Source organism: Onychostoma macrolepis, chromosome 04 (assembly GCF_012432095.1).
Source record: "Onychostoma macrolepis isolate SWU-2019 chromosome 04, ASM1243209v1, whole genome shotgun sequence".
Classification (NCBI taxonomy): domain Eukaryota; kingdom Metazoa; phylum Chordata; class Actinopteri; order Cypriniformes; family Cyprinidae; genus Onychostoma; species Onychostoma macrolepis.
This window is the reverse complement of record NC_081158.1, coordinates 18,220,343-18,246,609: the sequence shown is the minus strand read 5'-3', so window position 1 is coordinate 18,246,609 and position 26,267 is coordinate 18,220,343. Positions and strand designations below refer to the sequence as shown.

The 26,267-nt window shown below is 35.0% G+C and overlaps 2 protein-coding genes across 4 annotated transcripts in view; both read left to right on the top strand.

Moving 5' to 3' along the window:
- The first annotated feature begins 4,891 nt into the window (after positions 1-4,891).
- LOC131539597 (peroxisomal succinyl-coenzyme A thioesterase-like) lies at positions 4,892-11,838 on the top strand. Of its 2 annotated transcripts, none has more exons than XM_058774230.1 (12): positions 4,892-5,003; positions 5,598-5,703; positions 6,783-6,985; positions 7,629-7,728; positions 7,878-8,068; positions 8,466-8,629; positions 8,996-9,115; positions 9,201-9,283; positions 9,592-9,685; positions 9,794-9,874; positions 10,869-11,010; positions 11,141-11,838. In XM_058774230.1, exons 2-12 carry the CDS (start codon positions 5,687-5,689, stop codon positions 11,269-11,271), a joined length of 1,326 nt encoding a protein of 441 aa, XP_058630213.1. In that variant the 5' UTR covers positions 4,892-5,003; positions 5,598-5,686; the 3' UTR covers positions 11,272-11,838. The 2 variants fall into 2 exon arrangements, with proteins under 2 accessions (XP_058630213.1, XP_058630212.1); XM_058774229.1 differs by lacking the exon at positions 4,892-5,003 and adding an exon at positions 5,030-5,384.
- Positions 11,839-12,624: 786 nt separating this feature from the next.
- lamb1b (laminin, beta 1b) overlaps positions 12,625-26,267 on the top strand; it is a 46,696-nt gene continuing 33,053 nt past the window's right edge. The window contains exons 1-19 of one of the 2 annotated variants that reach the window (XM_058773003.1): positions 12,625-12,797; positions 13,661-13,833; positions 15,229-15,364; positions 17,283-17,356; positions 17,571-17,759; positions 17,861-17,924; positions 19,146-19,345; positions 19,427-19,547; positions 19,670-19,858; positions 20,905-21,081; positions 21,209-21,321; positions 21,390-21,469; positions 21,611-21,746; positions 22,548-22,706; positions 22,806-22,927; positions 23,005-23,125; positions 24,201-24,390; positions 24,675-24,818; positions 24,926-25,157. In XM_058773003.1, coding sequence (XP_058628986.1) covers positions 12,764-12,797; positions 13,661-13,833; positions 15,229-15,364; positions 17,283-17,356; positions 17,571-17,759; positions 17,861-17,924; positions 19,146-19,345; positions 19,427-19,547; positions 19,670-19,858; positions 20,905-21,081; positions 21,209-21,321; positions 21,390-21,469; positions 21,611-21,746; positions 22,548-22,706; positions 22,806-22,927; positions 23,005-23,125; positions 24,201-24,390; positions 24,675-24,818; positions 24,926-25,157 — 2,654 coding nt within the window. In that variant the 5' untranslated portion in view covers positions 12,625-12,763. Of the gene's footprint in view, positions 12,798-13,660; positions 13,834-15,228; positions 15,365-17,282; positions 17,357-17,570; positions 17,760-17,860; positions 17,925-18,475; positions 18,762-19,145; positions 19,346-19,426; positions 19,548-19,669; positions 19,859-20,904; positions 21,082-21,208; positions 21,322-21,389; positions 21,470-21,610; positions 21,747-22,547; positions 22,707-22,805; positions 22,928-23,004; positions 23,126-24,200; positions 24,391-24,674; positions 24,819-24,925; positions 25,158-26,267 lie in introns of those variants that run through there. The other variant, XM_058773004.1, reaches the window with a different exon arrangement.

Here is a 26,267-nt window from a genome sequence, read left to right as displayed (position 1 = left end):
TACTGCATTTAATTGTTACAGAAAAAAGCTGTTAAATAACTTACAGTATGAATACTGTAGAATTACAGTAGATTGCTGGCGACTCTGCTGCCAGTATTTTACTGTAAATTAAAAAAACAGAATTACTGTATTTAATTCTTACGGTAATAAACTGTAAAATAATTTCACAGTACGAATACTGTAAAATTACAGTAGATTGCTGGCGACTCTGCTGCCAGCACATTACCGTTTTTTTACAGGAAATTTTTTTACAGTGTACTGAACAGACATTTAAGATTATTTTAAAAAGCAAAGTAATTACAATAAAAATAAAGCTCTGTAAATGCTTGCATTTTTGCAATTCTATAAGTATGTTCCATCAGGTAATAAAAAGTCTACAACCACTTGTGGTCTTCATGCTCACTTGAACACTTGGGCCAAATACAGGCAAAAATGTAATATCGTAGTGTATGAATCGCCAAGGATAACGGTTTCACCTAAAAATCTGTTCTACTGAAGAAAAAAAACTCACCTACATTTTGGATGGCCTCGGGGTGAGTAAATTAACCGTGTTGAATTAACAACAAATTTTCCTTCACAACTTCGCACTTACCAATAATCCGATTGAGCAAACATGCATATTTGGCATGCTGTCTTAAGGGAGAGCTCCGAGCTCGGAATCTAACCCAAACCCAAAGAACTTCCCCAAACTAGGATAAGGAATGAGGAGTTGGAGTGGAGAAGGAATGTAGGAAAACTGTTGTGGGACAATTAAGTTGATTATCTGAATGAGCTCCACCTGTGCTGAATTAGTTGATTATCTGAACATGCTCCTCCCAAATGTTGTTAATAAAACAATTTTTGGGGTGAACTTTCGCTTTAAAGGTGGCATAGAATGGAAAACTGTATTTACCTTGGCATAGTTTAATAATAAGAGTTCTGTACATGGAAATGACCATGTAACTCAAACACCATTGTTTCCTCCTTCTTATGTAAATCTCGTACGTGAAAAAGACCCCTGAAAAATAGGCGAATCCCAACATAACACCGACTGTGACGTTACAGTCGGGATCATTAATGTTTACGCCCCCAACATTTGCGTAACGTATACCAGCCCATGTTCTATGCCAGCCGGACCTGCACAGCCGAATCATCGATGCAGTGTTGCCAGATATTGTTATTAAAACAAACAAAAACCGATAAGGGTCATTCTACAGAAATGTCCACTTTTGGTATGGCAAGATGTCTTAAAATGTATTTATTTTTCTAACATTTAAACTTAGACCACATTATTAGATTACCGTTTGACTTTATGAATACTACATATAAATGACAGCTTAATTATTTTTTTATTTTTTGTAGCTTTTTTGTGCAATTATTTCAAGACCACGTACTATTTTTTTGTCACTGGTGTTACCTTCTTTAGCAATATTAAAAGTTTTTATGAAATATTATTTCTCGATTTTTTTTCAGAACATGTAGTCAGAGTTACAGAAAAATAATGAAAATGCATGAAATAAGGAGATTGTTTTATTTATTTAATGTGACAGGGGGAAAAAAACAGTACAGTAACACAGCACAGTAACACCAGTGACATAAATAAGACCTGATATACTGATCGTCACTGGTGTTATCCACAAGGAAGGTAACACCAGTGACAATTTTCATGAAAAATGCATTTAAAAAAATGTCTGCTGCAAGGTATCAAACCACATGTTGTCAATCATGGTATACTCACTAAATTAAGTAGTTTAATCCATTTGTATTATAGTTTTTTTTACAATTCCCTAACAATAAATAGGTCATACCAGTGACGTCAACTAAAAGCTTCATATGAAATCATGAGATAAATGAGAAAATTTCTCATAACTGAAAAGAAACAGTGGACATAACATGGGCCTTTTTTCATAGATATTTAGAAAATAGGAAGGAGGAAGTCAAGTGATGTCATCAGTGTGATTTTTATTTCAAAATAGCAGATTTTTGTTAAGCGGTAACACCAGTGACACAACTCCAGGGGACCACTGTTTTCATTATATATTTTATAATATTTATTCCGCATTTTGTTTTATTATGCCATTTACATCATATATTTGATAGTTATGAATACATTATTGTATTTTAAATGGCAGAAAAACCTGTTTTTGACCTCAAAATAAAGCACTTTGTACATAGCTGTGGGGACGAGCAGTTTTGTGGTGCTTGGAATTCTTTATAATTAATTAAAAAACAAATATTGCCACATTAATGGCTCAAGAAGGTATAATTGTTCAAATAACATATTGTTTTATTTTAAAATATAAAGAAATTGTAACCCTAAAGTGTTTTTCAAGTGTAATATTTCTGTAAAGGCTAGGGACAGAAAAATAGACATTTCCATAGAATGACTCATAAATAAATAAAAATAAACCAAAATTATTTAAAATCTTTTGCAATTAAGATAAGATAAAGATATCGCTGACCCTAAACAGCAACGTCCTACTTTATTAACTTTCTAAAGTGTCAAAAAAAGTGAAAAGGCAAGTCCAAAAACGCTTATAACAGCTGGATCTGGCAACACAGAGGTTGCGTCCGCAACCACGCCCTCACTCACAACTCTCTCTCAAGCCTCCTTCACTGAGAAGCGTGTTCCTGCATAACTGGATGAGCTGCAGTTTCAGGACCGCAGTTCTAGGACCCTATTTTTTTTTGTAACAGCGCCACCTACTGAATCGGATGATATAGCGGAGGCTGCAGTTTCAGGACCGCATTTCTAGGACCCTGGTGGTTTAATTTGTTGTTGTTTGTACATGTAGTTAAAGATATTGAATCTCAGGAACATTTTTATTTCCGGATATTTTTTATTTATATGAAACAGATGTTAATTACAAATTGTGTAATACCTGCTTTTGAGTAACGATTTGAAATTTAAACAAATGAATTTACACTTAAAATATAAATGTAAATGTAGTTCAATCTTTAAAGAACTGAAAAAGTGGAGTAGGCTATCTTAAGTCTTAATTTCTTGAAATATATTGATTAACCCCCTTAAATTTAACTAATTAGCTCATTATCAGGTATAGCCTAATAAAGATGGAATCAAATGAAATGAGCATTTGCAGTCATTAAATTACAGCCAGATGTTTAAAAGTTTGTAAAGAGGCAAGACTCAAGAATGATTCAAGAATTTATATTTATATATATACTAATTTTTGCAATAACACATAATACAACATCATAAAAAAAAAAAACTTTTCCATCAGTTGCTGCATGGACAGAAAGGCTGTAGGGGGGTTTAAATAAGAAACATTTTTTTTAACATGTTTAACTCTGTAATATATCTTTCTGATTTAACACTTATGCACTGTTGGGGTTGTAGAGAGAGAGAACCACACAGAATTACTGATATCTAACTCCAAACTCTAAACTCCAAATTTAAGTTTAAAAGAGCAATACCCACCAACTGAATGTTCTCCCTTCTTTCCTCAATTGTTTGTCAATCCGGTAACACTTTCTATGAAGCCCGTATTTATAATACATTATATTCTTAAGTCAAGTCAAGTCAGGTCATCTTTATTTATATAGAGTATTAGTAGGCTTAGGTTAAGGTTACAGTTGGCAGAATAAGTTGATGTACTTGCAAAGTTGCTTATAGTCAGTAGAATGTCTGTTGGTGAACCATCAAAATCAAGTGTTACCAGATATTTAGCAGACATACTACTAATACTCTAATGACTGCTAGTTGACATGTAGTGGCAGAGTTACTTATCAACAGCTGTCTAAAGGGTACCATCAAAATAATCAAACTGATATTAAAATAAAAATAGTTAAAAAGCAAATGTGTACACATTCATCTGATTTGATATCTGATCTTATGGCTGTTTGAGAAAAAAATATTATTATTTATAAGTGGTCTTTGTCTGCTTTAGGTACAATGAAGTTACTTCACTTAAAGCATAATTTAAAAAAAAAATAGGGTCCTAGAAATGCGGTCCTGAAACTGCAGCCTCCAGCGTCTCGCAGCGATCATGTTCATACCACAGAAGGACACTAAACATTCTTGCAAAATCTCTCAAAATCTGTATCTTCGTCCGATACAGGCTCAAACATATAAGGTTGGATTCCTAATCTCTCTATCGTTCACGGACAGATCTATTTGCTGTGTGAGCTACTGAAATGAGCCGTGCTGTGAAACAGCCAATCAGAGCACTGCTCCACATTATTATTCATGACCCTTCCAAATAAGGTAATAACAGACCATTTCATTCTAGGGACAAATCCTAGGGTTGTAAATGGAAATTTTTGCCCTTACCTAAGCCACATACCTTCTATGTAGATATCAGAGAACAATTTAAAATATTGTATCAATGCATTCTATGGCACCTTTAAGATTTTTTCATTATTGGCTTCAGTCTGACCATTCCCAGTGCACAGACTGACAAGATTACAGACTGCTCTTTTCTACATGTATATATATATATATATATATATATATATATATATATATATATATATTTTAATTATTACAGAATCACTAAGTTCTAAAAAAAATATATATATATATATATATATATATATATATATTGCAGATTTATTTTTGTAAAGTTTTATCATATTTCAAAAATTTATTTTTTATTATTATAGGAATATATAAATATGCAAATACATTGCATTTGATCTATGAATGTGCTTTTATTATCTTTAAATTAAACAGCGTGATATATTTTGGCTTTACATACACCCTGCTCTCTAAGATGACCCGAGCACTTTCATAGTAATGCACAATTTTGCTTTTTCTTAAAGAAAATAATGGCGGACAAGCTTAACCATAACCTACACTGAACCAGAACTATTCCTTTAAACAATTAACATTTTTCTAAAAAAAAAAATAAAATAAAAGTCATCACAAATTCGTCCGATTAAGCAGATTTCCACCCAATCTGGCAACTCTGCAGTCGCGTTATGCAGTGAGTTAACACTGGATGGAAATATAGGAAAACTGGACTAGGACATTAAAACACATGGATTGAAATGACATTATTATGGTATGCAAGCGATCGTTATGTTGTCATTTAATAATGTGCAGATTACTGCAGTGACATAGACGCGTTTTCTTTCACAGTGGTGGAGCGTGTTGCGATATTTGGGGATGTTTCTCCCCTCCAAAATGACATGCTAAATTACGGTTTTTACACTGTATATAAACATAAAATACTGAAACAGAAAACGTATACTCGAAAAGAGTTATAAACGACCTTTGCTGCTGCAAGCACACAAACAAATGTGTCAAAGGTAACATTTCGTCATCAGCATTAGCCCATGCTGCACTTAAGGTTATACATTTACAGGAAGTCCTACGACAGTCTGATAGCTAGATCATCTGCCTTACATCTATATTTCGCATTACTAATCATCATTTTCTAAAGGTAAGATTCAGAATATTTGTAGAAACGTACAAATATTCGCAGTTTTGAATGCTTCTCTTCCGGCTGGGTCTCAAACACCACCGAGCACAACTTTAGCTCATGTCTCATGCTAAGTTGTTCTTGGTTTCATTCAGATTTCTTCTGTGGTAACATGTTTTGTAAAATGAAGATAATGCTGCGATTTAAATCTTTTTCGTTGTCGTTGTTTTCCAGGCATTTGTGTCTCGACGCTGATTGGATCGGTTTAATATCTGAAACCCATCCCAGAAGAAACACCTGGTCTAACTTTATCGGACTATATCATGCTGGCACCTGTTAGGTACAGACATTTTTTTTTTCCACACATGTCCCTTACAAAAAGTTAACACAAATGCTATAGTTTTACTACAGTGAAATTAATGTTCAGTTTCTTTTATTATTATTATTTATTTGTTTTAATTTTTTTTTACAAAGACAGACAGGTGGCTAATACCAGGTTAGGTACCGCATGATAGCCTACCCTGCTGAAAAAAACAATAGAACCCTGCCCAAAACACAATAGAAAATGTAATGGTTTTAATGGTTATAATGGGAATTGTATTGCTTTTAATGGAAACTATAATGGTGTCTACTGGTATGTGATGGATTCTATTGGTGGGATGTTAAATCCTTTTGGAAAAATGCCCAAAACACACTATAAAAAGGAATTTTGTAATGGTTTTATAGGAAAAAGCTAATGGTTTATAATGGTATTTTAATGGAAACCATTAGAATTTCTGTGATGGTTTCTATTGGGCTTCTATTGTTTTTTTGTTTTTTTTAGCATGGTACTATAATAGCATTGCGGCGGGAAAAATAAGATACCATCACGTTGTAGTTAATTTCATAAACGCTTATTGTATCATCGTTTATCAGCCCGCAAAATGTTTACCATTGTCCCAAAGCCCATTTTTGTCTTTCTTGGAAAATTCTATGACAATGAATGTCAATGTTGACTGAATATAACTTACTTCAAAAAGGACGAGGAGCACAGAAGCATCATAAATGTGGTCGACGTCCTTGTAGTCGGAAGCCATAACAGTTGTGTGAAGGACAACCCCAAATACTCGAAATAAAAGTCGTAATTGACTGAAAATCCCAACATCCACCTTAGCTCTTTGTGGAGCTCTTCTGAGCGCGATGCCCGATTCATAACCGTTTGTGAGTCGGATCTTTTCAATTAATCAAATCAAAACTGATTGGAATAATTCGGTCAAGTTGGATAATCCTTTGGTTAACTTACCAAAAATACTAACCAAAACTGCTGCCACTGCTTTTTTTTCTTTCAAAAATACTAATTGCTTATACACAACCATGCTGTTTAATACAAGAGTACAATACATTGGTTATACAGTTTTCAATCTCATTTATTTTGTATAGGACTGTGAGCACTGAGAGGGGGACTTGTCCTCTGCTGACTATTCAGCCCAATCGAGCACTGGTGGACGAGAAATTTCAGATTGTCATAATGAATTTACTGCCAAATCAAAAGGTGACGCTACACTCTCTACATCAGTCAGAGGACAAGGACTTCTGGGAGGCATTTGGACACTACATCAGTGATGAATACGGGACAGTGAAAGGTGCACAGTCAGTCTAATGCATGACCCTTAGAGTTATTAAATTACCTGCCAACAACATACAACACCATTCAAAAGTTTGGAATCATTTTTGAAAGAAGTATCTTATGCTTACAGGATGCAAAAATAGAGTAGAAAAGTAATAGCATGAAATATTATTAAAATGTAAAAAATGGTTTACTGTTTCAAAATATTTTAAAATGCCATAGCCAAAGTTTTCAGTGTCACATGATCCTAATATGCTCAAATAACATTTGTTACTATTATCAATATTGAAAACATTGGTGCTGCTCAAATTTTTGTGGAAACCATGATACATTTCAGGATTCTTTGAAGAATGGAAAGTTCAAAAGAGCAGCTTTTATTTGAAATATACATTTTTGTAATAGTATAAAAGTGTTTATTGTCATCTTGGATCCATTTAGTTCATCCCTACTGAATAAAATCCTCCTGAAGGTGGTGTATAGGCTACAAATGTATATTGTTAATTCCACAACATAACTATGTTTATATGGAGATAATAAAAGGAAATCCCCAGCCTGGCCAGATGGTAATCCAGTTTATCAACTACCTAAACTAACTTGAATGATGATGAATAACCTACTTCGACCAACATATACAATTATTTTATCCTTTTGAAATTTAGTGGCCAAAGATGAAAGTTTGGGAGGCACCTATGAAGGCACAGAGCAGATGGGGTTGCTATGGAGCATGAGGCCCATACCAGGAAGTCGACCTGGACTCAGGTAACTCAGGCTGGCAAAATCAGATGTTTTTTGATTGCTGTCTGTTCAAAGTTTAAATTCCCTTTTTTGCCAAATGAATACAAAATGTGAGATGTAAGTCTTGGAAAGTCTCCTCCACTAATCTTGGCTTCTTGTCTCTTTTATTCAAGGCTGCGTAAGACAAATATACTCACACCAATGGTAATTCACATCTCAGTATATGATGGGCATCTATCTCAAGGATTCAGCCAGCAAACACCCCTGGCAACCACTGTCATAGAGCGCTGGTATGTTGCTCCAGGTGTGCAGAGGGTAAGCATCAGAGAGAATGGAGTACGAGGAACTTTATTTCTTCCTCCAGGTAAACACAACCTCACAATGATGTAATGATACATTAAAATACAATTCATGTATATATGACATCAAGTAATATTTTTAATGCTATTTAAGGCTTTGTTTCATGAAGTAGTTTGGCATAATCTTTTATTATTATTTCTTAGCATTTTGAAATAACCTTTTCAGCATCTGAAAAAAAAAAGAAGTTTTGTCTGCCGAACTTGTTTTAACATAAATGTAGAAACCCTCATAACATGTATGTCAAGGTCACTATATCTTTTAAAATATATGAGATAATTTAACAATTTTATGACTGTATGCTGACACACAGCGGGTTGTTATTGAGTATATACAGACAATTTTCTTGGAGACTTTTAGGTCCTATAAATTGCTTGTAAATAGCTTGCCATGTGTTTTTTTAGGTCCTGGGCCGTACCCAGGAGTGCTGGACCTGTGGGGAGGAGGTGGTGGTTTGGTTGAGTATCGTTCTGGCTTGCTTGCATCTCATGGCTTTGCATCCATGGCACTTGAGTACCTCGCTCCAGAAGAGCTGAGAACAGCTGATGTTGATGTGTCATACTTTGAGGTAAAAGTTGTTGATGATCTGCAACTGTTAGCGACCGTAACAGTCATTTCATTTGTTACCCATGCATTTTATGTGTTTCCAGAGGAAACTTCCAGTTTCCCTCTTCCCATACTTCATATTTGTGTGTGTGCATACACTGTAAAAAAAAAAAAAAAAAGTTGAGCCAACTTAAAATTAAGGCAACCAGCTTCAGCAGATTTTTGAGTTTTCTCAACTTGTCGTTTTAAGTTTATACAACAAAAATTTGAGAATCTCCCACAAAAATAAGTTGAGCAAACTCAAAAATCTGCAGAAGCTGGTAAAACAATTTTTTAAGTTCGCTCAACTTTTTTTTTTTTTTTTACAGTGTATACATTGTTCTTGTAGAAAGCATACCAGATCCTGCAGAATCATCCAAAGGTACAGAGGGACCATATGGCAATGCTCGGACTGTCTTTTGGAAGTGCTGTCACACTCAGTATGGCGGCCTACTCCAAAGTCATCAAGGTTTGCTTATCCTACACACACACGTACAGTTATCTACAGCTAAATGCAGCTTTTTAGTTGGTAATGTCATATTACTGTTTTGTAGCCCCAGTGCTGTGTGTGTATCAGCGGAAGTCATGTGTTTCCTGTTGATAAATCCCTCTTTGAAGTCTTTGAGGAAATGAAAAAGTGAGTGAGCATTAAATATTATTACTTTACAACCTGATTGGGCCTTATCTAAAGCTATAGCAATTCACGTCTTGATAGTGCTTATTATAAAACACAAAACTCTGGAGTTTAAAGAAAATTTGACCTTTTATGCACACCTTTTATGAGGGAAATGTACCCACACATTTAATTGCTAGATTATTTAAATGAGTAGATTTGAGTAGTTTTATCTGCCCAGATATAAAATAGTCAATAAATTATCCATATGAGACATTTACAGTAAAAGACTGATCCTAATGATGAACAGTAACAAGTAATGTTTTTTGCAGGTATATAGATAGGGTACGTGTGAATGAGGAGAACCAGGTAATACACAGAGACATCATCTTACCGATTCCCTCAGACCCAGCTCTCAAAGTGAATGTGAGTACAACTTACAGATTATATACATTTGTTCATGCAGTCTTTTTCTTTGTCTGTTGTTGTTGTTGTTGTTTTTAATGTTGGATCTGTTTTGTCACATACACAAAGGTTGGGAGAATAAAGTGTCCTCTTCTGTTGGTGAACGCTGGTGATGATCAGAACTGGGCTTCTGTTGAATCTGCTGAAGATGTGAGTCACATATATTTCAGTTTGGCCAAACAGAACATATTACTAAACATTTATGAGTTCATAAGATACCTGAAAAGTACAGCCCTTGCAAGACAATAGAGTAGACAATAAGACAATACTAAAGGAATATTATCCAAAAATCTGTTATCAATCAATGCCATCAATTCATTTTTTTCCCATGATTTTTTCCTTTTTGTCAGTGTTATTGATTACTAAAATTATTAAAAGCTGGAATAAAATATTATTATTAGATTAAAAAAAACTTACACTTAAATGTAAATGATAAATGTTGCCTTGACTGAAACTGAGCTGAAATAGCTGAAGCACTAAAACTAATAAAATAAAAACTGATCATATAAAAATAAAACTGTAATAGATATTCTGAAGAATGTTAGTAACAGTAACAAACCGTTTTGGTTACCATTGACTTCCAGTGAATGGACAAACATTAAAGACTGAGACGATTCTCAAAATATCTCAAAATATGACCGGTGTGGAACATCTTGATAGGGATTATATATATTTACGGAATATTAATTTTTGAGCTGTCCTTTTAACATGTGGCATCAACCTTGGCCACCAGGTGCCACTATCACTATAAACACAAAATCATCTTAGGACTTTTAATACATTTACAACAAATGGGTGAATGAGTTTTTTAACCTTCAAAAAGACATGAACAATGCATTAAAATGTGCAGTATTACAAAAAAATGAGTCATATGAATGCTTTGTATGAGGAACAAAACTAAGCGTGTTATTATTTGATGTTATTCTTCTCCTCCAATGAGCTGTGTCATTGACTGGTTTCTTAACATTTTGAAGAACAAAAAAGCACTAGTGCACTAATGTCTTTTCCATTTAGATCCACTTTTTTGGGTGAACTGTCCCTTTAAATTATTTACTGCAGTTAATCTTGGTGTAGTGTTCTCACCTGCTATGACTGAAATCCTCTGTTCTGAATTGGATCCTTGATATGGGTCTTTTACACTCAGATGGAGATGATGATGGAGAAAGCAGGAAATCGACACCTGTTGACGGTCCTGACGTATCCTGGCGCGGGTCATCTGATTGAACCTCCGTACTCGCCTCACTTTCGAGCATCTAACTTCATCCTGCAGGAAATGAAGGAGAAGAGTGAGCATGCATGAACTACTGTTTCTTTTCCTTTTTGCATAGGATCAATATATTTAGACCTTCTTAAATGTGTGGTTGTATGTGCATGTACCTGTTTGAATATTCACTGAATGTGTTGTTGTCGCTGCAGTTGTCATGCTGTGGGGTGGACAGACGAAACCGCACGCATACGCACAAGAGGATGCATGGGAGAAAATTTTAGCATTTCTGCGGCAGCACCTCTACTTCAGTTCAAACTTTGCAGTAAAAGCCAAACTGTAGTTATTTCAAATAATGTTGATAATGATTTGCCAACACATGTTACTTTTCACTTTGGTATGTGTAGAAAATAAAAGTGGACAGTAAGTATTACTTTTTTAATACTTTTGTAGTATAAGTTAAACAGGTTAGGTTATGATGACAATAACTTAAGGCATTACAAGCACAGTTTAGGTTGTGTTGGGCAATATTTCTTGATACACTAAATACAATATTCATGCAATATTTCTTGATACATCTCATTTTATACCCACAATTGCACCTATTTCTTAGAATGTGTTAGAAATGCAAAGTTGAAATGAGATTAATCCATTATCTAATTTAATTTTGTTTAAAATTTATTTTGATTAAAAAAATTGTTTAAATTTTCCAAAGCGAATATCGTAATTATTACCTAATTGTGATAGAATTTTGAACAGAAGAATTGATGCAAAAACCACCAGATTTTAAAATATTTGGGTATATATATATAGGAATGTAATTAACTTTGAATGTAATATGTTTGCTATGTTCAGTGTCATGTTTTTATATTCATGGTTGTGGAGGAATAAATATGCCATTTTAAAAATCCTTTCGTTTTTTTATTTAAAAGTTAAAGTGTTTTTTTTTTATTGTTTATTGCTTAATGCTTAAGTAATTACAATTAAGCCTATGTTTTTGTTTGTTTGTTTGTTTCCACCATAAAGTTAAGAAATATCAGTACTGTAGCATTTGGTTTTGGTGGTGTGACAGTGTTAAATGCACTGTAAAAAGTGATAAGTTGACTTAACTTAAAAAAATTGAGGAAACCCATTGCCTTAAAATTAAGTATAAAATAATAATAATAATAAAAAGCTAAGTGAACTTGACAATTCAATTAACTTATTTTTTTTTTTTATTATTATCATTTACTTAAAAATTTTAAGGCAACGGGTTTCCTCAATTTTTTTAAGTTAAGTCAACTTATCACTTTTTACAGTGTGGTAATGATGAATTTCTGGGGAAAAAGTGACACAATTTTAGAACAACTAATTCCATTTTTTTTTTAAATACTTTTAAAAATATTTGTATTACAGTTTTATCCAGTTAACATTAGGGTACCAGAAAAAAAGCGGAAAATAATAATAATGTTTAATTGTTGTTTCACATTACTCATAACGCCACACAGAATCGTAGTTTTAAGAAGTTTTTTTTTTTTTTTTTTTCCCGAAAGAATCAGAAAGTGTGTGGAAAGCATGGACGTTTTAACGTAATAACTGTTCTGTTTGTCACCGCGCCTACATGATGTCCAAAAAATTGACTTAATTCTAAAATGTGCAGCCCCAAAATACTGTCTTGGTAGGCAGCTTACATCGATTTGAGACTCCGCCAGAGTGTTTGGCGCGGTACAGGGTTTGTAGCAGCACTACATGCGTAAATCAGCGTTGTCTATCATGGGCGGGAGCTTCGCTTCTCCCACGCTCCACACACACAGTTATTCTGCTCTGGAAAACATTGCTGGAGTACGACAGCAACAATGTGGATTCTCCAGATTACAGCTTTTACGATATGTAAGTTTTGTTTATCAGTATTCTTCCATTCATAACGTATATGTAAAAGACATTGGCTTTCATTTGATACAGTTTATTTATGAAGTTTGATGGTGATCCAGAAATATTATTGTTTTAACACAGACCAGTGTGTTGGGTTTTGGTTTCCGTAAGGTAGATTTCGAAATAAAAGCTGTTTAAGAGTTCCTATCATGATTCAAAACGGTATTAGTTCTATTTTGAAACTTTATTTTACTTATTATGTCTACGTCTTAAGTATAAGGCTATGGATAGAAAGGTACAGGTAGGCTATGTAGTATTTGTGAAATGTTATGTGTGATCCAATGTCAGCATCCACTATAAATGAATTTCATTTTGGTGTTGAGTGTCGAGTTTGGTGTTTAGAGGTTTGTGTGCATCCCATCTGGTTTCCTGCATGCATTCACTTCTCCGTGTTGTTCACATGTGATATTCATTTCAATAATTAGAAACAGACTCTACTGTAACCAGAAGCCAAAATGGTTAACCATGTGCATAGTTCAACAATGTTTCAGTGATGTAATAGGAATGTAATAGTATACACATTAAAATGAAATAGAAATAATGTACGAGTTACATAACTGAGTGTCAGCTGTCACAAGAGTTGTACCACATAAACTATAAGATTTTGAATCAGAATCACAGGTCAGTGTTTGTTTATTGCATGGTGTTAGTGGCTGTATGTAAAATAGAAAAAAAAAAAAAAAAACATTCACTGGAGCAATAAGTATGAAATCTGGCTCTTCCCTATAAATGAACTTTTGTTATCATTCATGACACTTGTTATGCCACTCATGTTCAAAAATATTAGGATCTAATCAATACAATCAATGTGATTCCCATAGCTATTGCTTTGCACACCCTGGCACAATTGCCTGATCACAATGACAAGTGTGCAGAGGGGAGTTGTTACCCTGCTACAGGTGATTTGCTGATAGGAAGAGCACATCGGCTTACAGCCTCCTCCACCTGTGGACTGGATGGACCAGAGAAATTCTGTATTGTCAGCTATTTGCAGGTAATGCATAGTTAGACATATACAGTCATGCACTATTAAAGACAGACATGCACTTAACAATTACTATCAAATATCTGAAGGTATGTTAAATTGCTTAAAAAACAAAATATTGTATGTGTAATGCTAAATTTTATTATAATGATTACATATTATTGTATTGCAATAATGAGAATCTCCATTGAGAATAATGAGGAAAAACACAGAAAAGTAAGACACATTGAAGTAATGACAATTTTGGGGTAAGCAGATTTGACTGTTATTAAATCAATGTCACAATGCATGAATTAGGCTTATTTATTATGTATATTCTTTTTTTTTTTTCATCTCTTATACATTACATATAGAACCTAAAAACATCTGATTTGGTCATAATCTTTCTATGTTGTCGGGTGGGTCTCTTTCCACACTTATATTCACTGTCTGGTAAACAATCAGATCTCTGTGTGGAGAGAATGTGGTGGGAGGATGAAGGCCCCATGTCAGATGTTCCAGACCCCCTTAGGCCACTGTTATGCTCATTATATTATCTGTGTGGCCCAATTTTTCTGTATTCTGAGTTATATATTGTAAGCGATGTATTGAGCAATGGTGAGAAGCACAGACTAAAGTCTGACTGTAAATGTCAATGTGTGATATACGTGTGATCTGAACTGTGTGTATTTGATATGGAACTTAATAGTCCAATGTCTGGATTCACAAATATAAGATGCTATCAAACATTAATGACATTCCAAATCCTTCTGACATTCTTTCTTTGTGGAGACGGAGATGTTTTGCAGAATGCCCTAGTGATCCTTTTCCTCGCAATAATAATAATAAATGAAGTTGGAAGCTATTTAGAAACCCACCATTTAAGTAGATTGCGTTGGTCATTATGGAAATGGTCTGGCTGCGTCTTTGTTCATTAATGTGTGCATTGTCAGTGGATAGACCGCAGAACTCTCCACTCCCATCAGCACTTTTATGAGATTGCGCTCTCACACCCTGTTTAGTAAATCTGGCCAAATATTGTGCATTATATAGCAAATATAATCATTTAGACTATATCATTTTTGAGCTTTGCAGCACCACCACCATTTCCTGTTAAAATTCATTGTATGAAAAACATAACCAACCAATACAATTTTGTAAATTTTTCTGTTATTCTGACTTGGTTTATATGTAATTTTACTTGACTAAGTCGGTTAGATTTAGTCTGTGAGTTTTTCTGTGTATACATGTGTTTATGTTAGTGAGTCATGTGTATGAGAGAGTGAGAAAAACAGGTGCACGTCCAGAACATCTGGATTCCCGCTGTCCCCATGAATGTGTTTTTCTTTTCTCTAAACCCCAAAAGACTCTATATGTCTCACACGCTCCACTAACATCTGGATCTCAATCTCTGTCCATCATCAGGATGAAAAACACTGTTTTGAATGCGATTCTCAGCGGATGTACAATGAGTTCACTCACCCCAACAGCCACACCATTGAGAACGTGGTGACTACCTTCACTCCCAACCGCCTCAAAACCTGGTGGCAGTCCGAGAACGGTAACTTCTCACACAACAGTAAAACAATCACAAATAATATCTCATTAATATATCAGTTGTTTCCCCTAGACAGATTTCTCAGAGGAAATCTCAACAAAGCTTCAATCTTAGCTCAGATTTACAAAGATACCAAAGTTGCGATCAAAAGTTGAATCTTATATGAACTCAAATTGTTCAAAGACTGAATTATCTGAGGTTTGCGATGGACATATTTGTAGCTTCTGACTGTATGCCAACAATTGTGTAATTTGTGTTTTATTAGTAATATTAGTAACACCTGAGACAAAAGTGATATTTAAAGGGATAGTTCACCCAACATTAAAATGTTGTCATTATTTACTCACCCTTATGTGTTTCCAAACCTGTTTGTCTTTCTTTCCTCTGTGGAACATAAAATAAGATATTTTGAGATATGTCTCTTTTTTCCATATTGTGGAAGTCAGTGGTCACCAGAATTACCAGAATTCTTCCAAAATATTACCAAAAGCTTACCAAAATGTATTTCAATGTGATCCAAATATGAAAGAAATTTACAGAGGTTTGGAATGACATAAGAGTGAATAAATAATGACAGAATAAATATTTAAAATATTTTGAAAACTAATTAAATACATCTTCAAGTCTCAGAAAAACACACAATTCTCTTATCATTGGTCCCAAAAGATATACAGTGGAAGAACATACAGTACTATGTATCATTGCAGAAACTTGGGCAGACAACGAGAGAACGGGAGGGAGAAAAATAAAAAAAATAGTTCAGCTGAGAAGAAGAGCTGACAGGAAGTAGTGGGAATGAGAAAGTAAGAGTTGGGATGAATGTAGCCGCTGGGCGTGGGAAACAGCCGGCCCGCTCTCTCCCTAGCGACTGGCTTCCACAACAGTCACGCTACCGGACCGAATGTAAGGGTGTGGCACGGCATCGCTAATTCAGGGAATTTATGACTTTGGTTGCTTTATTTGGCATTGTGCTGCTCTTTTGTTGCACTCGTTCCCACTAAATATAAAGAAGAAAATGTGGACTTCGCTTTCAAAAACTTTTCCATTACCTTAAATTTTGTGATGGGAATTATATCAGGTGTGAGGAAAAGCTACATTACTTTTGGAAGAGAATGCAAAAGTTCTGTATCTATGCACGTAAAAACAGTTATAATATTTACTCATTGGCTATGGGTTTTCTGTCAAGTCTAATATTGTTTAAGCAGCCCAATCCTTCTCTTTGCAAACTTAATTTAAACTGTGGTTCAAAAAACTATCCAACTACGTATGTTGCCATCAACCACTATGTTGACTATGTTAAAGTTCAGCATTCCTTAGCGTGAGCATGATTCATTGAGCATGTTTTACTTTTCCCTGTACTTACAATATCCTCTTCTGGGGTTTTGGAATTCTAGTATCTATCCTACTTTGTACTTCCTTTGTATTACTTCACTATGACTGGATGTTTCTCAACACCCGACAAGAGTCGTTGATGTGCAAATGTGGGCTGTTGTGTGTTAATATGGAATTGCCAGAACAAGTCGTTTTTACAGCTTAGCTTAAAAAATGATCTGCGTCACAGCAGTTAAAAAAGTACTATGAATTTAGATGCACTACTCATTTTATACTTGTGTTTTTCGCCTACTAAACTAAATGTTAGGGAAGCAGGCATATTTGGACACAGGGATCTTTTTAGTTTCAAGCGGAAGTTTTGACTTCTGAGACTTACAGTATGTTTACATAAGACATTGAAGTCTTTTGTTTCAAAAGATCAAGGAAAATTCTTTGTTGTGTAACAAGTTATATCACCTAAGGCCAATCAAATTAAACGACTGGAACTGTTGCATAAAATATCTGTTAGAAAGAGTCCAGTAAATTTCAATCTCTCTTTCTAACCAAATTTATTTCTTTCTTCACTCATTTATCCATTTTTCTATGTTAGGAGTTGAAAATGTGACCGTTCAGCTGGATTTGGAAGCTGAATTCCACTTCACGCATCTCATCATGACCTTTAAGGTGAGAAAGACACTCTCACGCACACATAAACATTGAACTAGAGCAGTCTTGAGGAATGTAGCAGATATATTTGAAGTTCTTCTGTTCAAGTCCAGAGCTGCGTTTCTGAAATTATTGTAAGCAGATCATAGAAACTATTGGTTGCCACAATTGGTTTTGCTTTTTTTTAGTATCTGATCCTAAGTAAATTTAAACGTATTGCTTTTTTCCACAGACCTTTCGGCCGGCAGCCATGCTGATTGAGCGTTCCGCAGATTATGGGCGAAGCTGGCAGGTGTACCGTTACTACGCTTTCAACTGTGCTGATTCCTATCCACATGTCCCTCAGGGGCCAATCAGAAAAGTGGATGATGTCATTTGTGACAGCCGCTATTCAGGCATTGAGCCATCAACAGAAGGAGAAGTGTGTAGTACTCATGCTTATAGACATATACTGTACATGTGTACTATGCAAAAAGTAGTATGTAAACTCCTGAGTCACTGTTCTTGTGTACTTGAACACAGGCCATTTTTAGAGCACTTGATCCTGCATTTAATATTCCTGATCCTTACAGCCCACGCATTCAGAGTAAGTAATTAATGGCAGAAACCCTCTTGTTATTTGAAAAGATTTCTACTGGATTTTCACACAATTGTTTTTATTTTGACACCTCAGTCTTAAAGAATGAATAAAACCCCCATGGACATTTGGTGCACCAAATTAGGAAAATAAAAATACAAATAAAAATGACTTGCTTAAATACAAAAACACACAAAAAATACAACTAAAATCATAAAAATCACTCACTTTTATTATGATGTCAGAAAGATTTTTAAAGGTGAAAAATGGCATAAAAGCACTGAACACCAAGTCAGGGCCAAAGAAAATATCTGCATTTTTCAGGAAAGGTTCTTTAGCATTTAAAGCATATTAAAATGTTAAGCATTTTAAACTACATAGTAAAAATATATTAGATTTTTAATAAAAGGAACATTTAGGTAAAATATGTTGTTGTTATTATTATTATAGTAAACCATTAAAATAGGAATGGAATGATTAATAAATAAATTAATAAATGTATTTATTTCATTAAAAAAATTCATGATCAATCACAAGGGAAGCGAGGAGACGAGAAGTAACTCAAAATAAACAGTCTTTTAATGGAGAACACAACATCAACTTTAATACCGGACGCTAGACTAAGGAAAACACAGGGCTTAAGTACACTAGGTAATTAAAAAACACAGGTGGACAGAATGAACAAATCAGGGAACATAATCAGGGAGAACTGAAACAGGTGGGACTAAATTAACTAAACAAGAACAGGAACAGGAACAAAACCAAATATGGGCATACAAGAGGTAAACTAGGACATGGGGAGCACAAGGACAGAAAACACAACACAAACATAGGCCTGACAATTTTGTTAGTTTGATTAAATAATGTGATTATATTTAGTATTCTGATAATATCTTAGAGACACGAATGGGGAACATAATTTTCCGAGAATGACTAAACTACAGTAGTCAATATTTGAAGTGGATCAAAAACGTTCATCAAAGTTGTCCTAAGACAAGAACGGATATTGTTTTTGTTTTAGAACAACTTTGATGAAAGGTTTTGATCCACTTCAAATGCTGACTACTATATAAATCAAAAGGGAAATTTAACCTGTACAATTACTAATTGTGTCAAAAAGCTGAGAAGTGAATTTGAAAAACAAAAAAACTATTTGTTTTCTTTGAGTGTGTGTATATATTTTTAGTCTGACTACTGATATTTGTTTGTATGCGCGTTCCCTGCATGTAGACTTACTGAAGATCACAAACTTGCGAATACGGATGGAAAAGTTGCACACTCTAGGTGATGATCTGTTTGATGACCGAAAGGAGGTGAAGGAGAAATACTATTACGCTCTCTACGATATGGTCGTCCGTGGTAACTGTTTCTGCTACGGCCACGCCTCCAAGTGTGCACCGGTTGGCAATGAGGCAGGGGTCGAGGGCATGGTGAGTAAACACAACAACAACAATCACAATCCAGATTCACTCGCACTACTCACCTGTGTCTGTGTGTGTGTGTGTGTGCAGGTTCATGGTCATTGCATGTGTAATCACCACACTACTGGACTGAACTGTGAAGAGTGTGAGGACCTTTACCAAGATCTGCCCTGGAGACCAGCAGTGGGCCGAGAGACTAATGCATGCAAGAGTATGACAGCCCACAGTTTCTTACAAAACATAACATTATTTCCTTCTGACATTTCTGCATTCTGAATTTAAATAAAATGCTTTAAATGTGCTTAGTTCACACATCTTTTTTCTTTCTCTCAGGATGCGAGTGTAACCATCACTCGTATTCCTGTCATTTTGACATGGCGGTGTATCTGTCATCGGGAAATAGGAGTGGAGGAGTGTGTGATGACTGTCAGCACAACACAGAGGGCCAATGGTGTGAGAACTGCAAACCCTTTTACTACAGGCACCCTGGCAAAAACATCAGAGACCCCAGGATCTGCGAGCGTAAGTGTGTTTAATACTTTTAAGTGGATAGATTTTGTTGTGTTACAATGCAGAAGGGATGCTCTAAAGCTTTTTATGATATGCATTACTTGAAGGCATGTTATGGGTTAAAGGTTTAGTTCACTTCCAGAATATTCTAAAATATAAATATAAAATTTTAAATTTAAAAATATAATGTTTCCTGATAATTTACTCACCCCAGTGCCAACTAAGATGTTAATGTCTTTTTTGTTTCCATTCGAAAAGAAATTAAGTTTTTTGAGGAAAACATTCCAGGATTTTTCTCCATATAGTGGACTTCGATGGGGGCCAATGGGTTAAAGGTCCGAATTGCAGTTTCAGTGCAGCTGAGGAATAACGGAAGGGTCTTATCTAACCAAACGATTGGTCGTTTTCTAAAAAAATTACATTTATATACTTTTTAACCACAAATGCTCATTTGCACTAGTTCGACCTCATGCATTACATAATAATGTTGGAAAGGTCACGAGTGATGTAGGTGGAAGTACCGACCCAGTGTTTACAAAGCGAACGTGCAAAAAAAATTTGAACGCTCTTTACAAAAAAAAAAGAAAAGTAAAACGATGTCGGATGATTTTGAAGTTGGAGGAGAAAAATGAGATGGAGTTTTTCACTCTACCCTACCTTTTTGAACCAAAGTACACAGACTAAGAACTAACCACGCGTGACCTCTCCAACGTGATTACGTAAAGCTGAAAGCTGCGTGAAACTGCAGTTTGGACCTTCAACCCACTGGCCACCATTGAAGTCCACTATATGGAGAAAAATCCTAGAATGTTTCCCTCAAAAAAACGTAATTTTTTTGCGACTGAAGAAAGAAAAACATGAACATCTGGGATGACATGGTAGTGAGAAAATGATCAGGAAATTTTTATTCTGGAAGTGAATTAATTCTTTAAGTACAATTTAATAAGTTAAATAATTAAAAATAAACTGTCTCTGCATATTAAACTGAGATAAAATTAAATAGAATTAATTACATTTCTTCTATTATATTTTTTATTTAATAATCTGTTTGTGTTTAGCCTGTGATTGTGACCCACGTGGCTCTCTGAACGGAGGCTTATGCGACAGTGCTACAGATGTTCTAAGAGATATGATTGCCGGACAGTGTCGTTGCAAAGCTAATGTGGAGGGACAACGGTGTGACCACTGTAAAAAGGGACATTATGGTCTCAGTGACGACCCATTAGGCTGTCGGTGTGCGTAAATACACATATTCACACACCAGCAGATTTTTTCATGTTTTTTTCAAGGCTTTGACCGCTGGCTTCCTCTATGATCATGTTTGTTTTATTCTTTCTTTTGTGTGTGTTTTTGTAAACCCAGCATGCAGCTGTAATCCTCTAGGCACACTCCCAGCAGGAAGTACCTGTGATATACAGACAGGAAGCTGTTACTGCAAACGTCTTGTGACTGGACGAAATTGTGACCAGTGTCTGGTAAAAAAAAAGCGTTATTGCAAGTTTATGTAATCTGTGTATTTGTACATAACAGTTTTCCCTTTTAGCCGCAGCACTGGGGTCTAAGTAATGATATGGATGGCTGCAGACCATGTGACTGTGACGTAGGTGGGGCATTGAATAATAAGTAAGTACCCGCGTCAGCTTTGTTAACATTAATTGATTATCATAACTAGCCTATGTCAATTAATTTCTAATTGTTTTATTATAAATGAATTCATCCAGGCCTACATAAATATTCTTCCTTATATTTTTGTTCTCTCTGTAGTTGTTCTCGGGAGACAGGACAGTGCGCTTGTAAGAAGCATATGTTTGGTAGGCGTTGTGACCAAGTACGTTCTGGGTACTACATTGCGGCACTGGACCACTATATTTACGAAGCTGAGGATGCTTCCTTTGGACCGGTAAGTGTAACATTCGCCTTCATTCATGTAATGTAAGCAGAATTTTTTTTCAACATTTAAAAATAAAAAGAATTTTGCATTATAAAACAGATAGTTCCAATCCTTGATTCTGATTGGTTGAGCCATGTACATTTTATTTGCTTTGTTTTTTTTTTGTGAAACCTTGCTACATATAAGGAATAACCGTTTTATAAAAGCAATGAGCCCCAAAATTGTTTGTTACAAACAATTTTGATCATTTAATTTGCTAATTTACATAAAATTGCTGTTACGAATTAATTGAATGTGATCATTTACATAATGTGACAGTTAAGAATGGTTTTACAAACTAATAGCAGTATTTACATAAAAATGGTTACTAATTGAAAGTTAGAATTTACATGCAGTAAGAATGGTTTTATTAACAAATTGAGGGCAGCCATTTCTGTGTTTGCTTTTACTAATACTTGAGAAAATTTGTAAGAGGATGTGTGTAAAAATAGTTTTATGGATACTACTGAAAAATAAATATACTAAAATGTATTCTAAATACATTTATTTCATTCTAAGTGCTTAATGCACTTTAATTGTGCGGAAGTACTGCTGAAGTCCAACTAAAGATACACTTTAGTACTTTTGAAGGTACACTTTAAATATAATTTAATACATTACTTTTTAACTAGGGCATACACAGAAGTTTGTTCTGCTCATTCTGCTGTTCTACGAATGATGCCCAATGAGTGTTTGAGTTCTTCACGGTAACATGTAACAGAACCAAATTTATTTATATGAGTAAATTCAGTGTTTATTGATTGTGTGCAGGAAGTAAAAGTGCTTCAGAGACCGTTACCTTTGGATCGTAAACCCACCTGGACGGGTAAAGGATTTGCGAATGTACCAGAGGGTGAAACACTGAGGTTCAACATTTACAATTTACCACGATCTATGGAATACAACTTAATGATCCGCTATGAACCACTGGTAATAAACACACATACCATATTCAATTTAAAACGTACAGTAACTGCTACACAGGCAGCATACAGAAGTAAACCCATGTGTTTGATGCATTTATTGTAGTTGCCAGATGAATGGGAGCAGGTTGTAGTACAGATAGAGCGGCCCAGAGGCACTTACCCAGCAGCACACTGCACTTCTACATACAATGATGAGCAGACCGTCTCACTGCACCCTGGATCCAGGTAAAGTTGCATTAGTGTGTGTGCAGAGTTTAGTTTACTGTGTATTTGACTCCTGAACTTGTGTTTGTGTGTTTCAGATATGCAGTTCTGCCTGGTCCAGTGTGTTTGGAGAAGGGTCAGAATTACACAGTGAAAATTAGCTTCCCACAGTACTCATCATACAGCTACCACTCTTCTCCTCACACACTTGTTGATTCAGTAAGTTTATTTTATGTATATATTAATTAAATTTATAGCAGTTTTAGAATAAAAGGTCCCACTTTATATTAGGTGGCCTTAACTACTGTGTACTTACATTTAAATTAATAATTTGGTACAATGCACTTATTGTGTACATACATGTTTTTACATTGTACTTATATTTTTAAAAATACCTATATGTAGTTACATCTGTAATTACATTTATAATTACACTGTTGACCCATCACTTACACCTTAACCCACCCTTAAACCTACCCAAACCACCCAAACCTGTCCCTAACCTTACCCGTATCCCACCGCAATAGCAGCAATAGTGTTTTGCAATACAATATGAACACAATAAGTACATTTTACTTATTTTTTGATGCAAGTACATAGTAGTTAAGGCCACCTAATATAAAGTGGGACCAAAAAATACATATTTTTATGTGATGGTGATTTCCATTTACCTTTAGTGGTTTTAATGATATTGTTAACCTCTATCACTAAACCAACCCTTTTAAAGACAACTTTTTGCATTTTTAAATTTTGATTAAAAATTTTATTATGGCTCATCGGGACCAATTATATCCCAATCAAAACATATACATATATACATATATATATATACCATCTAGTCTTTTTAGATGTGAATTAAGACATTATCGTACTTTTATGAAGCTGTCTGAATGCCTCTACACAGTACATTTGGCAAATTGTACACTGTTTTGAAAACTTTACCACGCTGAAAAAAAATTTGTATTTATTTTACTTTAAATTTGGTGGATTTAATTTGAAAAGATTTCACTCAGAAATTGCTTGTAAATTTCAAAAATAATTACAAAGAAACAGCAAGTAACACTTTAAATTATACATGAAATTCTGAAGTAGAAAGATTGAATTAGTGTTTTCTTGTAAAACATACTCAAATAATCTACCGTGCATGAATATAACATAAACCATCTCACATCTGCAATTACACACATAACCACTAATGCTAATCAATTTTTCCTCTAGGTCTACATTTACAACACAGTGGTTTATTAAAATATTCATGCTTATTGACTTAAACCTTGACCTCTGTCTTCTGTAGATAGTGATTTTGCCAGAGGTGAAAGACCTGGATCTGTTTTCTGGCGGACCCCAGCAGCGGGAGGACTGGGAGATGTTCCAGAAATACCGATGTATGGAACGCAGCCAGAATGTTATTAAAATCCCCCTAACGGATATTTGCAGAGATTACATCTTCAGTGTGTCAGCACTACTACACAATGGAGCTCTGGGTGAGAAAGACAGAAGAATAACAAATGCAGCTTAATGTATTTAATACTAGAGATTTTCAAATCAAGTACCTGTTTATGCTTTTTGCTGCTGTTTTTGGGAAACCTACTTTAAAGCAATCATTATTTTGCTATTTAGTTTGGAATTGCATATTTCAGCTTTAAAAGTACATTATTTTTTAAACTTTCTGCCCTTCAACCAATTTCCAAATTAAAGTAGGCATGGACAGGAAACGATCAGAGTTTTGCTGAATAAAAGCCATTTTTCTCTCAATTATCACTGGCAGAGTGTAAGTGTGACCCCCAAGGTTCTCTGAGCACAGTGTGTGACAATATCAGTGGGCAGTGTCAGTGTCGACCCAACATTTTAGGCAGAAACTGCGACACCTGTGCCCCGGCCACCTACCTGTTTGGACCCTCGGGATGTAGACGTAAGTGAAAACTATACATATGCACACATACACAAACCAATGAACACCAACATAGCCATTAGCATAGAATAACATCAACAATGTTTTTCTGATCACTTCCTCATTAGCATGTGACTGTAACCCCCTGGGCTCTCAGAACCTATTCTGCCACCCCACCACGGGCCAGTGTTTATGTGTGCCAGGGGCATATGGGCGCCAATGTGGCAACTGTAAGCCCAACCATTGGGGCTTCCCTCAGTGCCAGCCCTGCTTCTGTAATGCAAACAGTGAACAGTGCCACCCAGTTACTGGCGAGTGTCTGAACTGCAGGGGTCACACCACAGGCCACAACTGTGAGAGGTAAGAGAGGAAGAGGATAACATATTGTTTAATAGGTCTGATACTGTACGTATGATTTGGTAGTATAAAAATAATTTTCACACTACATTTAAGGGATAGTTCACCCAAAAATGAAAATTACCCCATGATTTAGGTGTAGGTGTATTCAAATTTATTCTTTCTGGCGAATACAGTCGGAGTTATATAAAAAAAATGTCCTGGGTTTATAATGGCAATAAATGGGTATCGAGATTTTGACGGCCAAAAAAGTGCATCCATCCGTCAAAAAAGTACTCCACAATGGTTTTCCTTTGCTGTAAGCAAAACTTGAATCTTACGCTATGCCTACATCCTACATCATCCGCTGGAATGCCACTCTCTCATAAATATGGATATTTTTTTTACACAAACACATCACTTCACTTCAGAAGGCCTTGTAGTGCTGTATGGTCTTATGATGGATGGATGCCCCCATTCACTGCCACTATAAAGCTTGGAAGAGCCAGAATTTTTTTTTAATATAACTCCAATTATATTTGTCTGAAAGAAGAAAATCATACATACCTAGGATGGCTTGAGGGTGAGTAAATCAATGGGGTAGTTTTCATTTTTTGGGTGAACTATCCCTTTAACAGCAGGTGAACATTTTTTTTAAACCCTGGGTAAAGATGAGTTTTTTTACAGTTTTATTATGAAATTATGAAAAAATGGTGAGTTAGCACCACTTTTGTGGCTTTAACCCTGAATTGTGGTACCAAAAATAAAGTAGGCTATATCGTGTGAAAATGTTTTAGTGGGTTGCTTAGCAAGGGACACCCAATCATAAACCTTAGTCCATAAGTCATTAAATATTCATGTACTTTGTGCAGTTTTAAAAATCATTTAGTCTCCTTGTCTGAGCAAAACAGTGAAAAAATTTAACCCTGGACCACAAAACCAGTCATAAGGGTCAATTTTTCACGATAGGACAATATTGGGCAGAGATACAACTATTTGAAAATCTGGAATCTGAGGGTGCAAAAAAATATTGAGAAAATCGCCTTTAGAGTTGTCCAAATGAAGTTCTTAGTAATGCATATTACTAATCAAAAATGAAGTTTTGATATATTTACAGTAGTAAATTTACAAAAT

Bases quoted from the DNA above. Each gene is read 5' to 3' on its own strand.
- LOC131539597 (XM_058774230.1), top strand. The intron at 9,284-9,591 runs GTGAGTGAGCAT...TGTTTTTTGCAG, and splicing joins GTCTTTGAGGAAATGAAAAA to GTATATAGATAGGGTACGTG. The intron at 11,011-11,140 runs GTGAGCATGCAT...TTGTCGCTGCAG, and splicing joins GCAGGAAATGAAGGAGAAGA to TTGTCATGCTGTGGGGTGGA.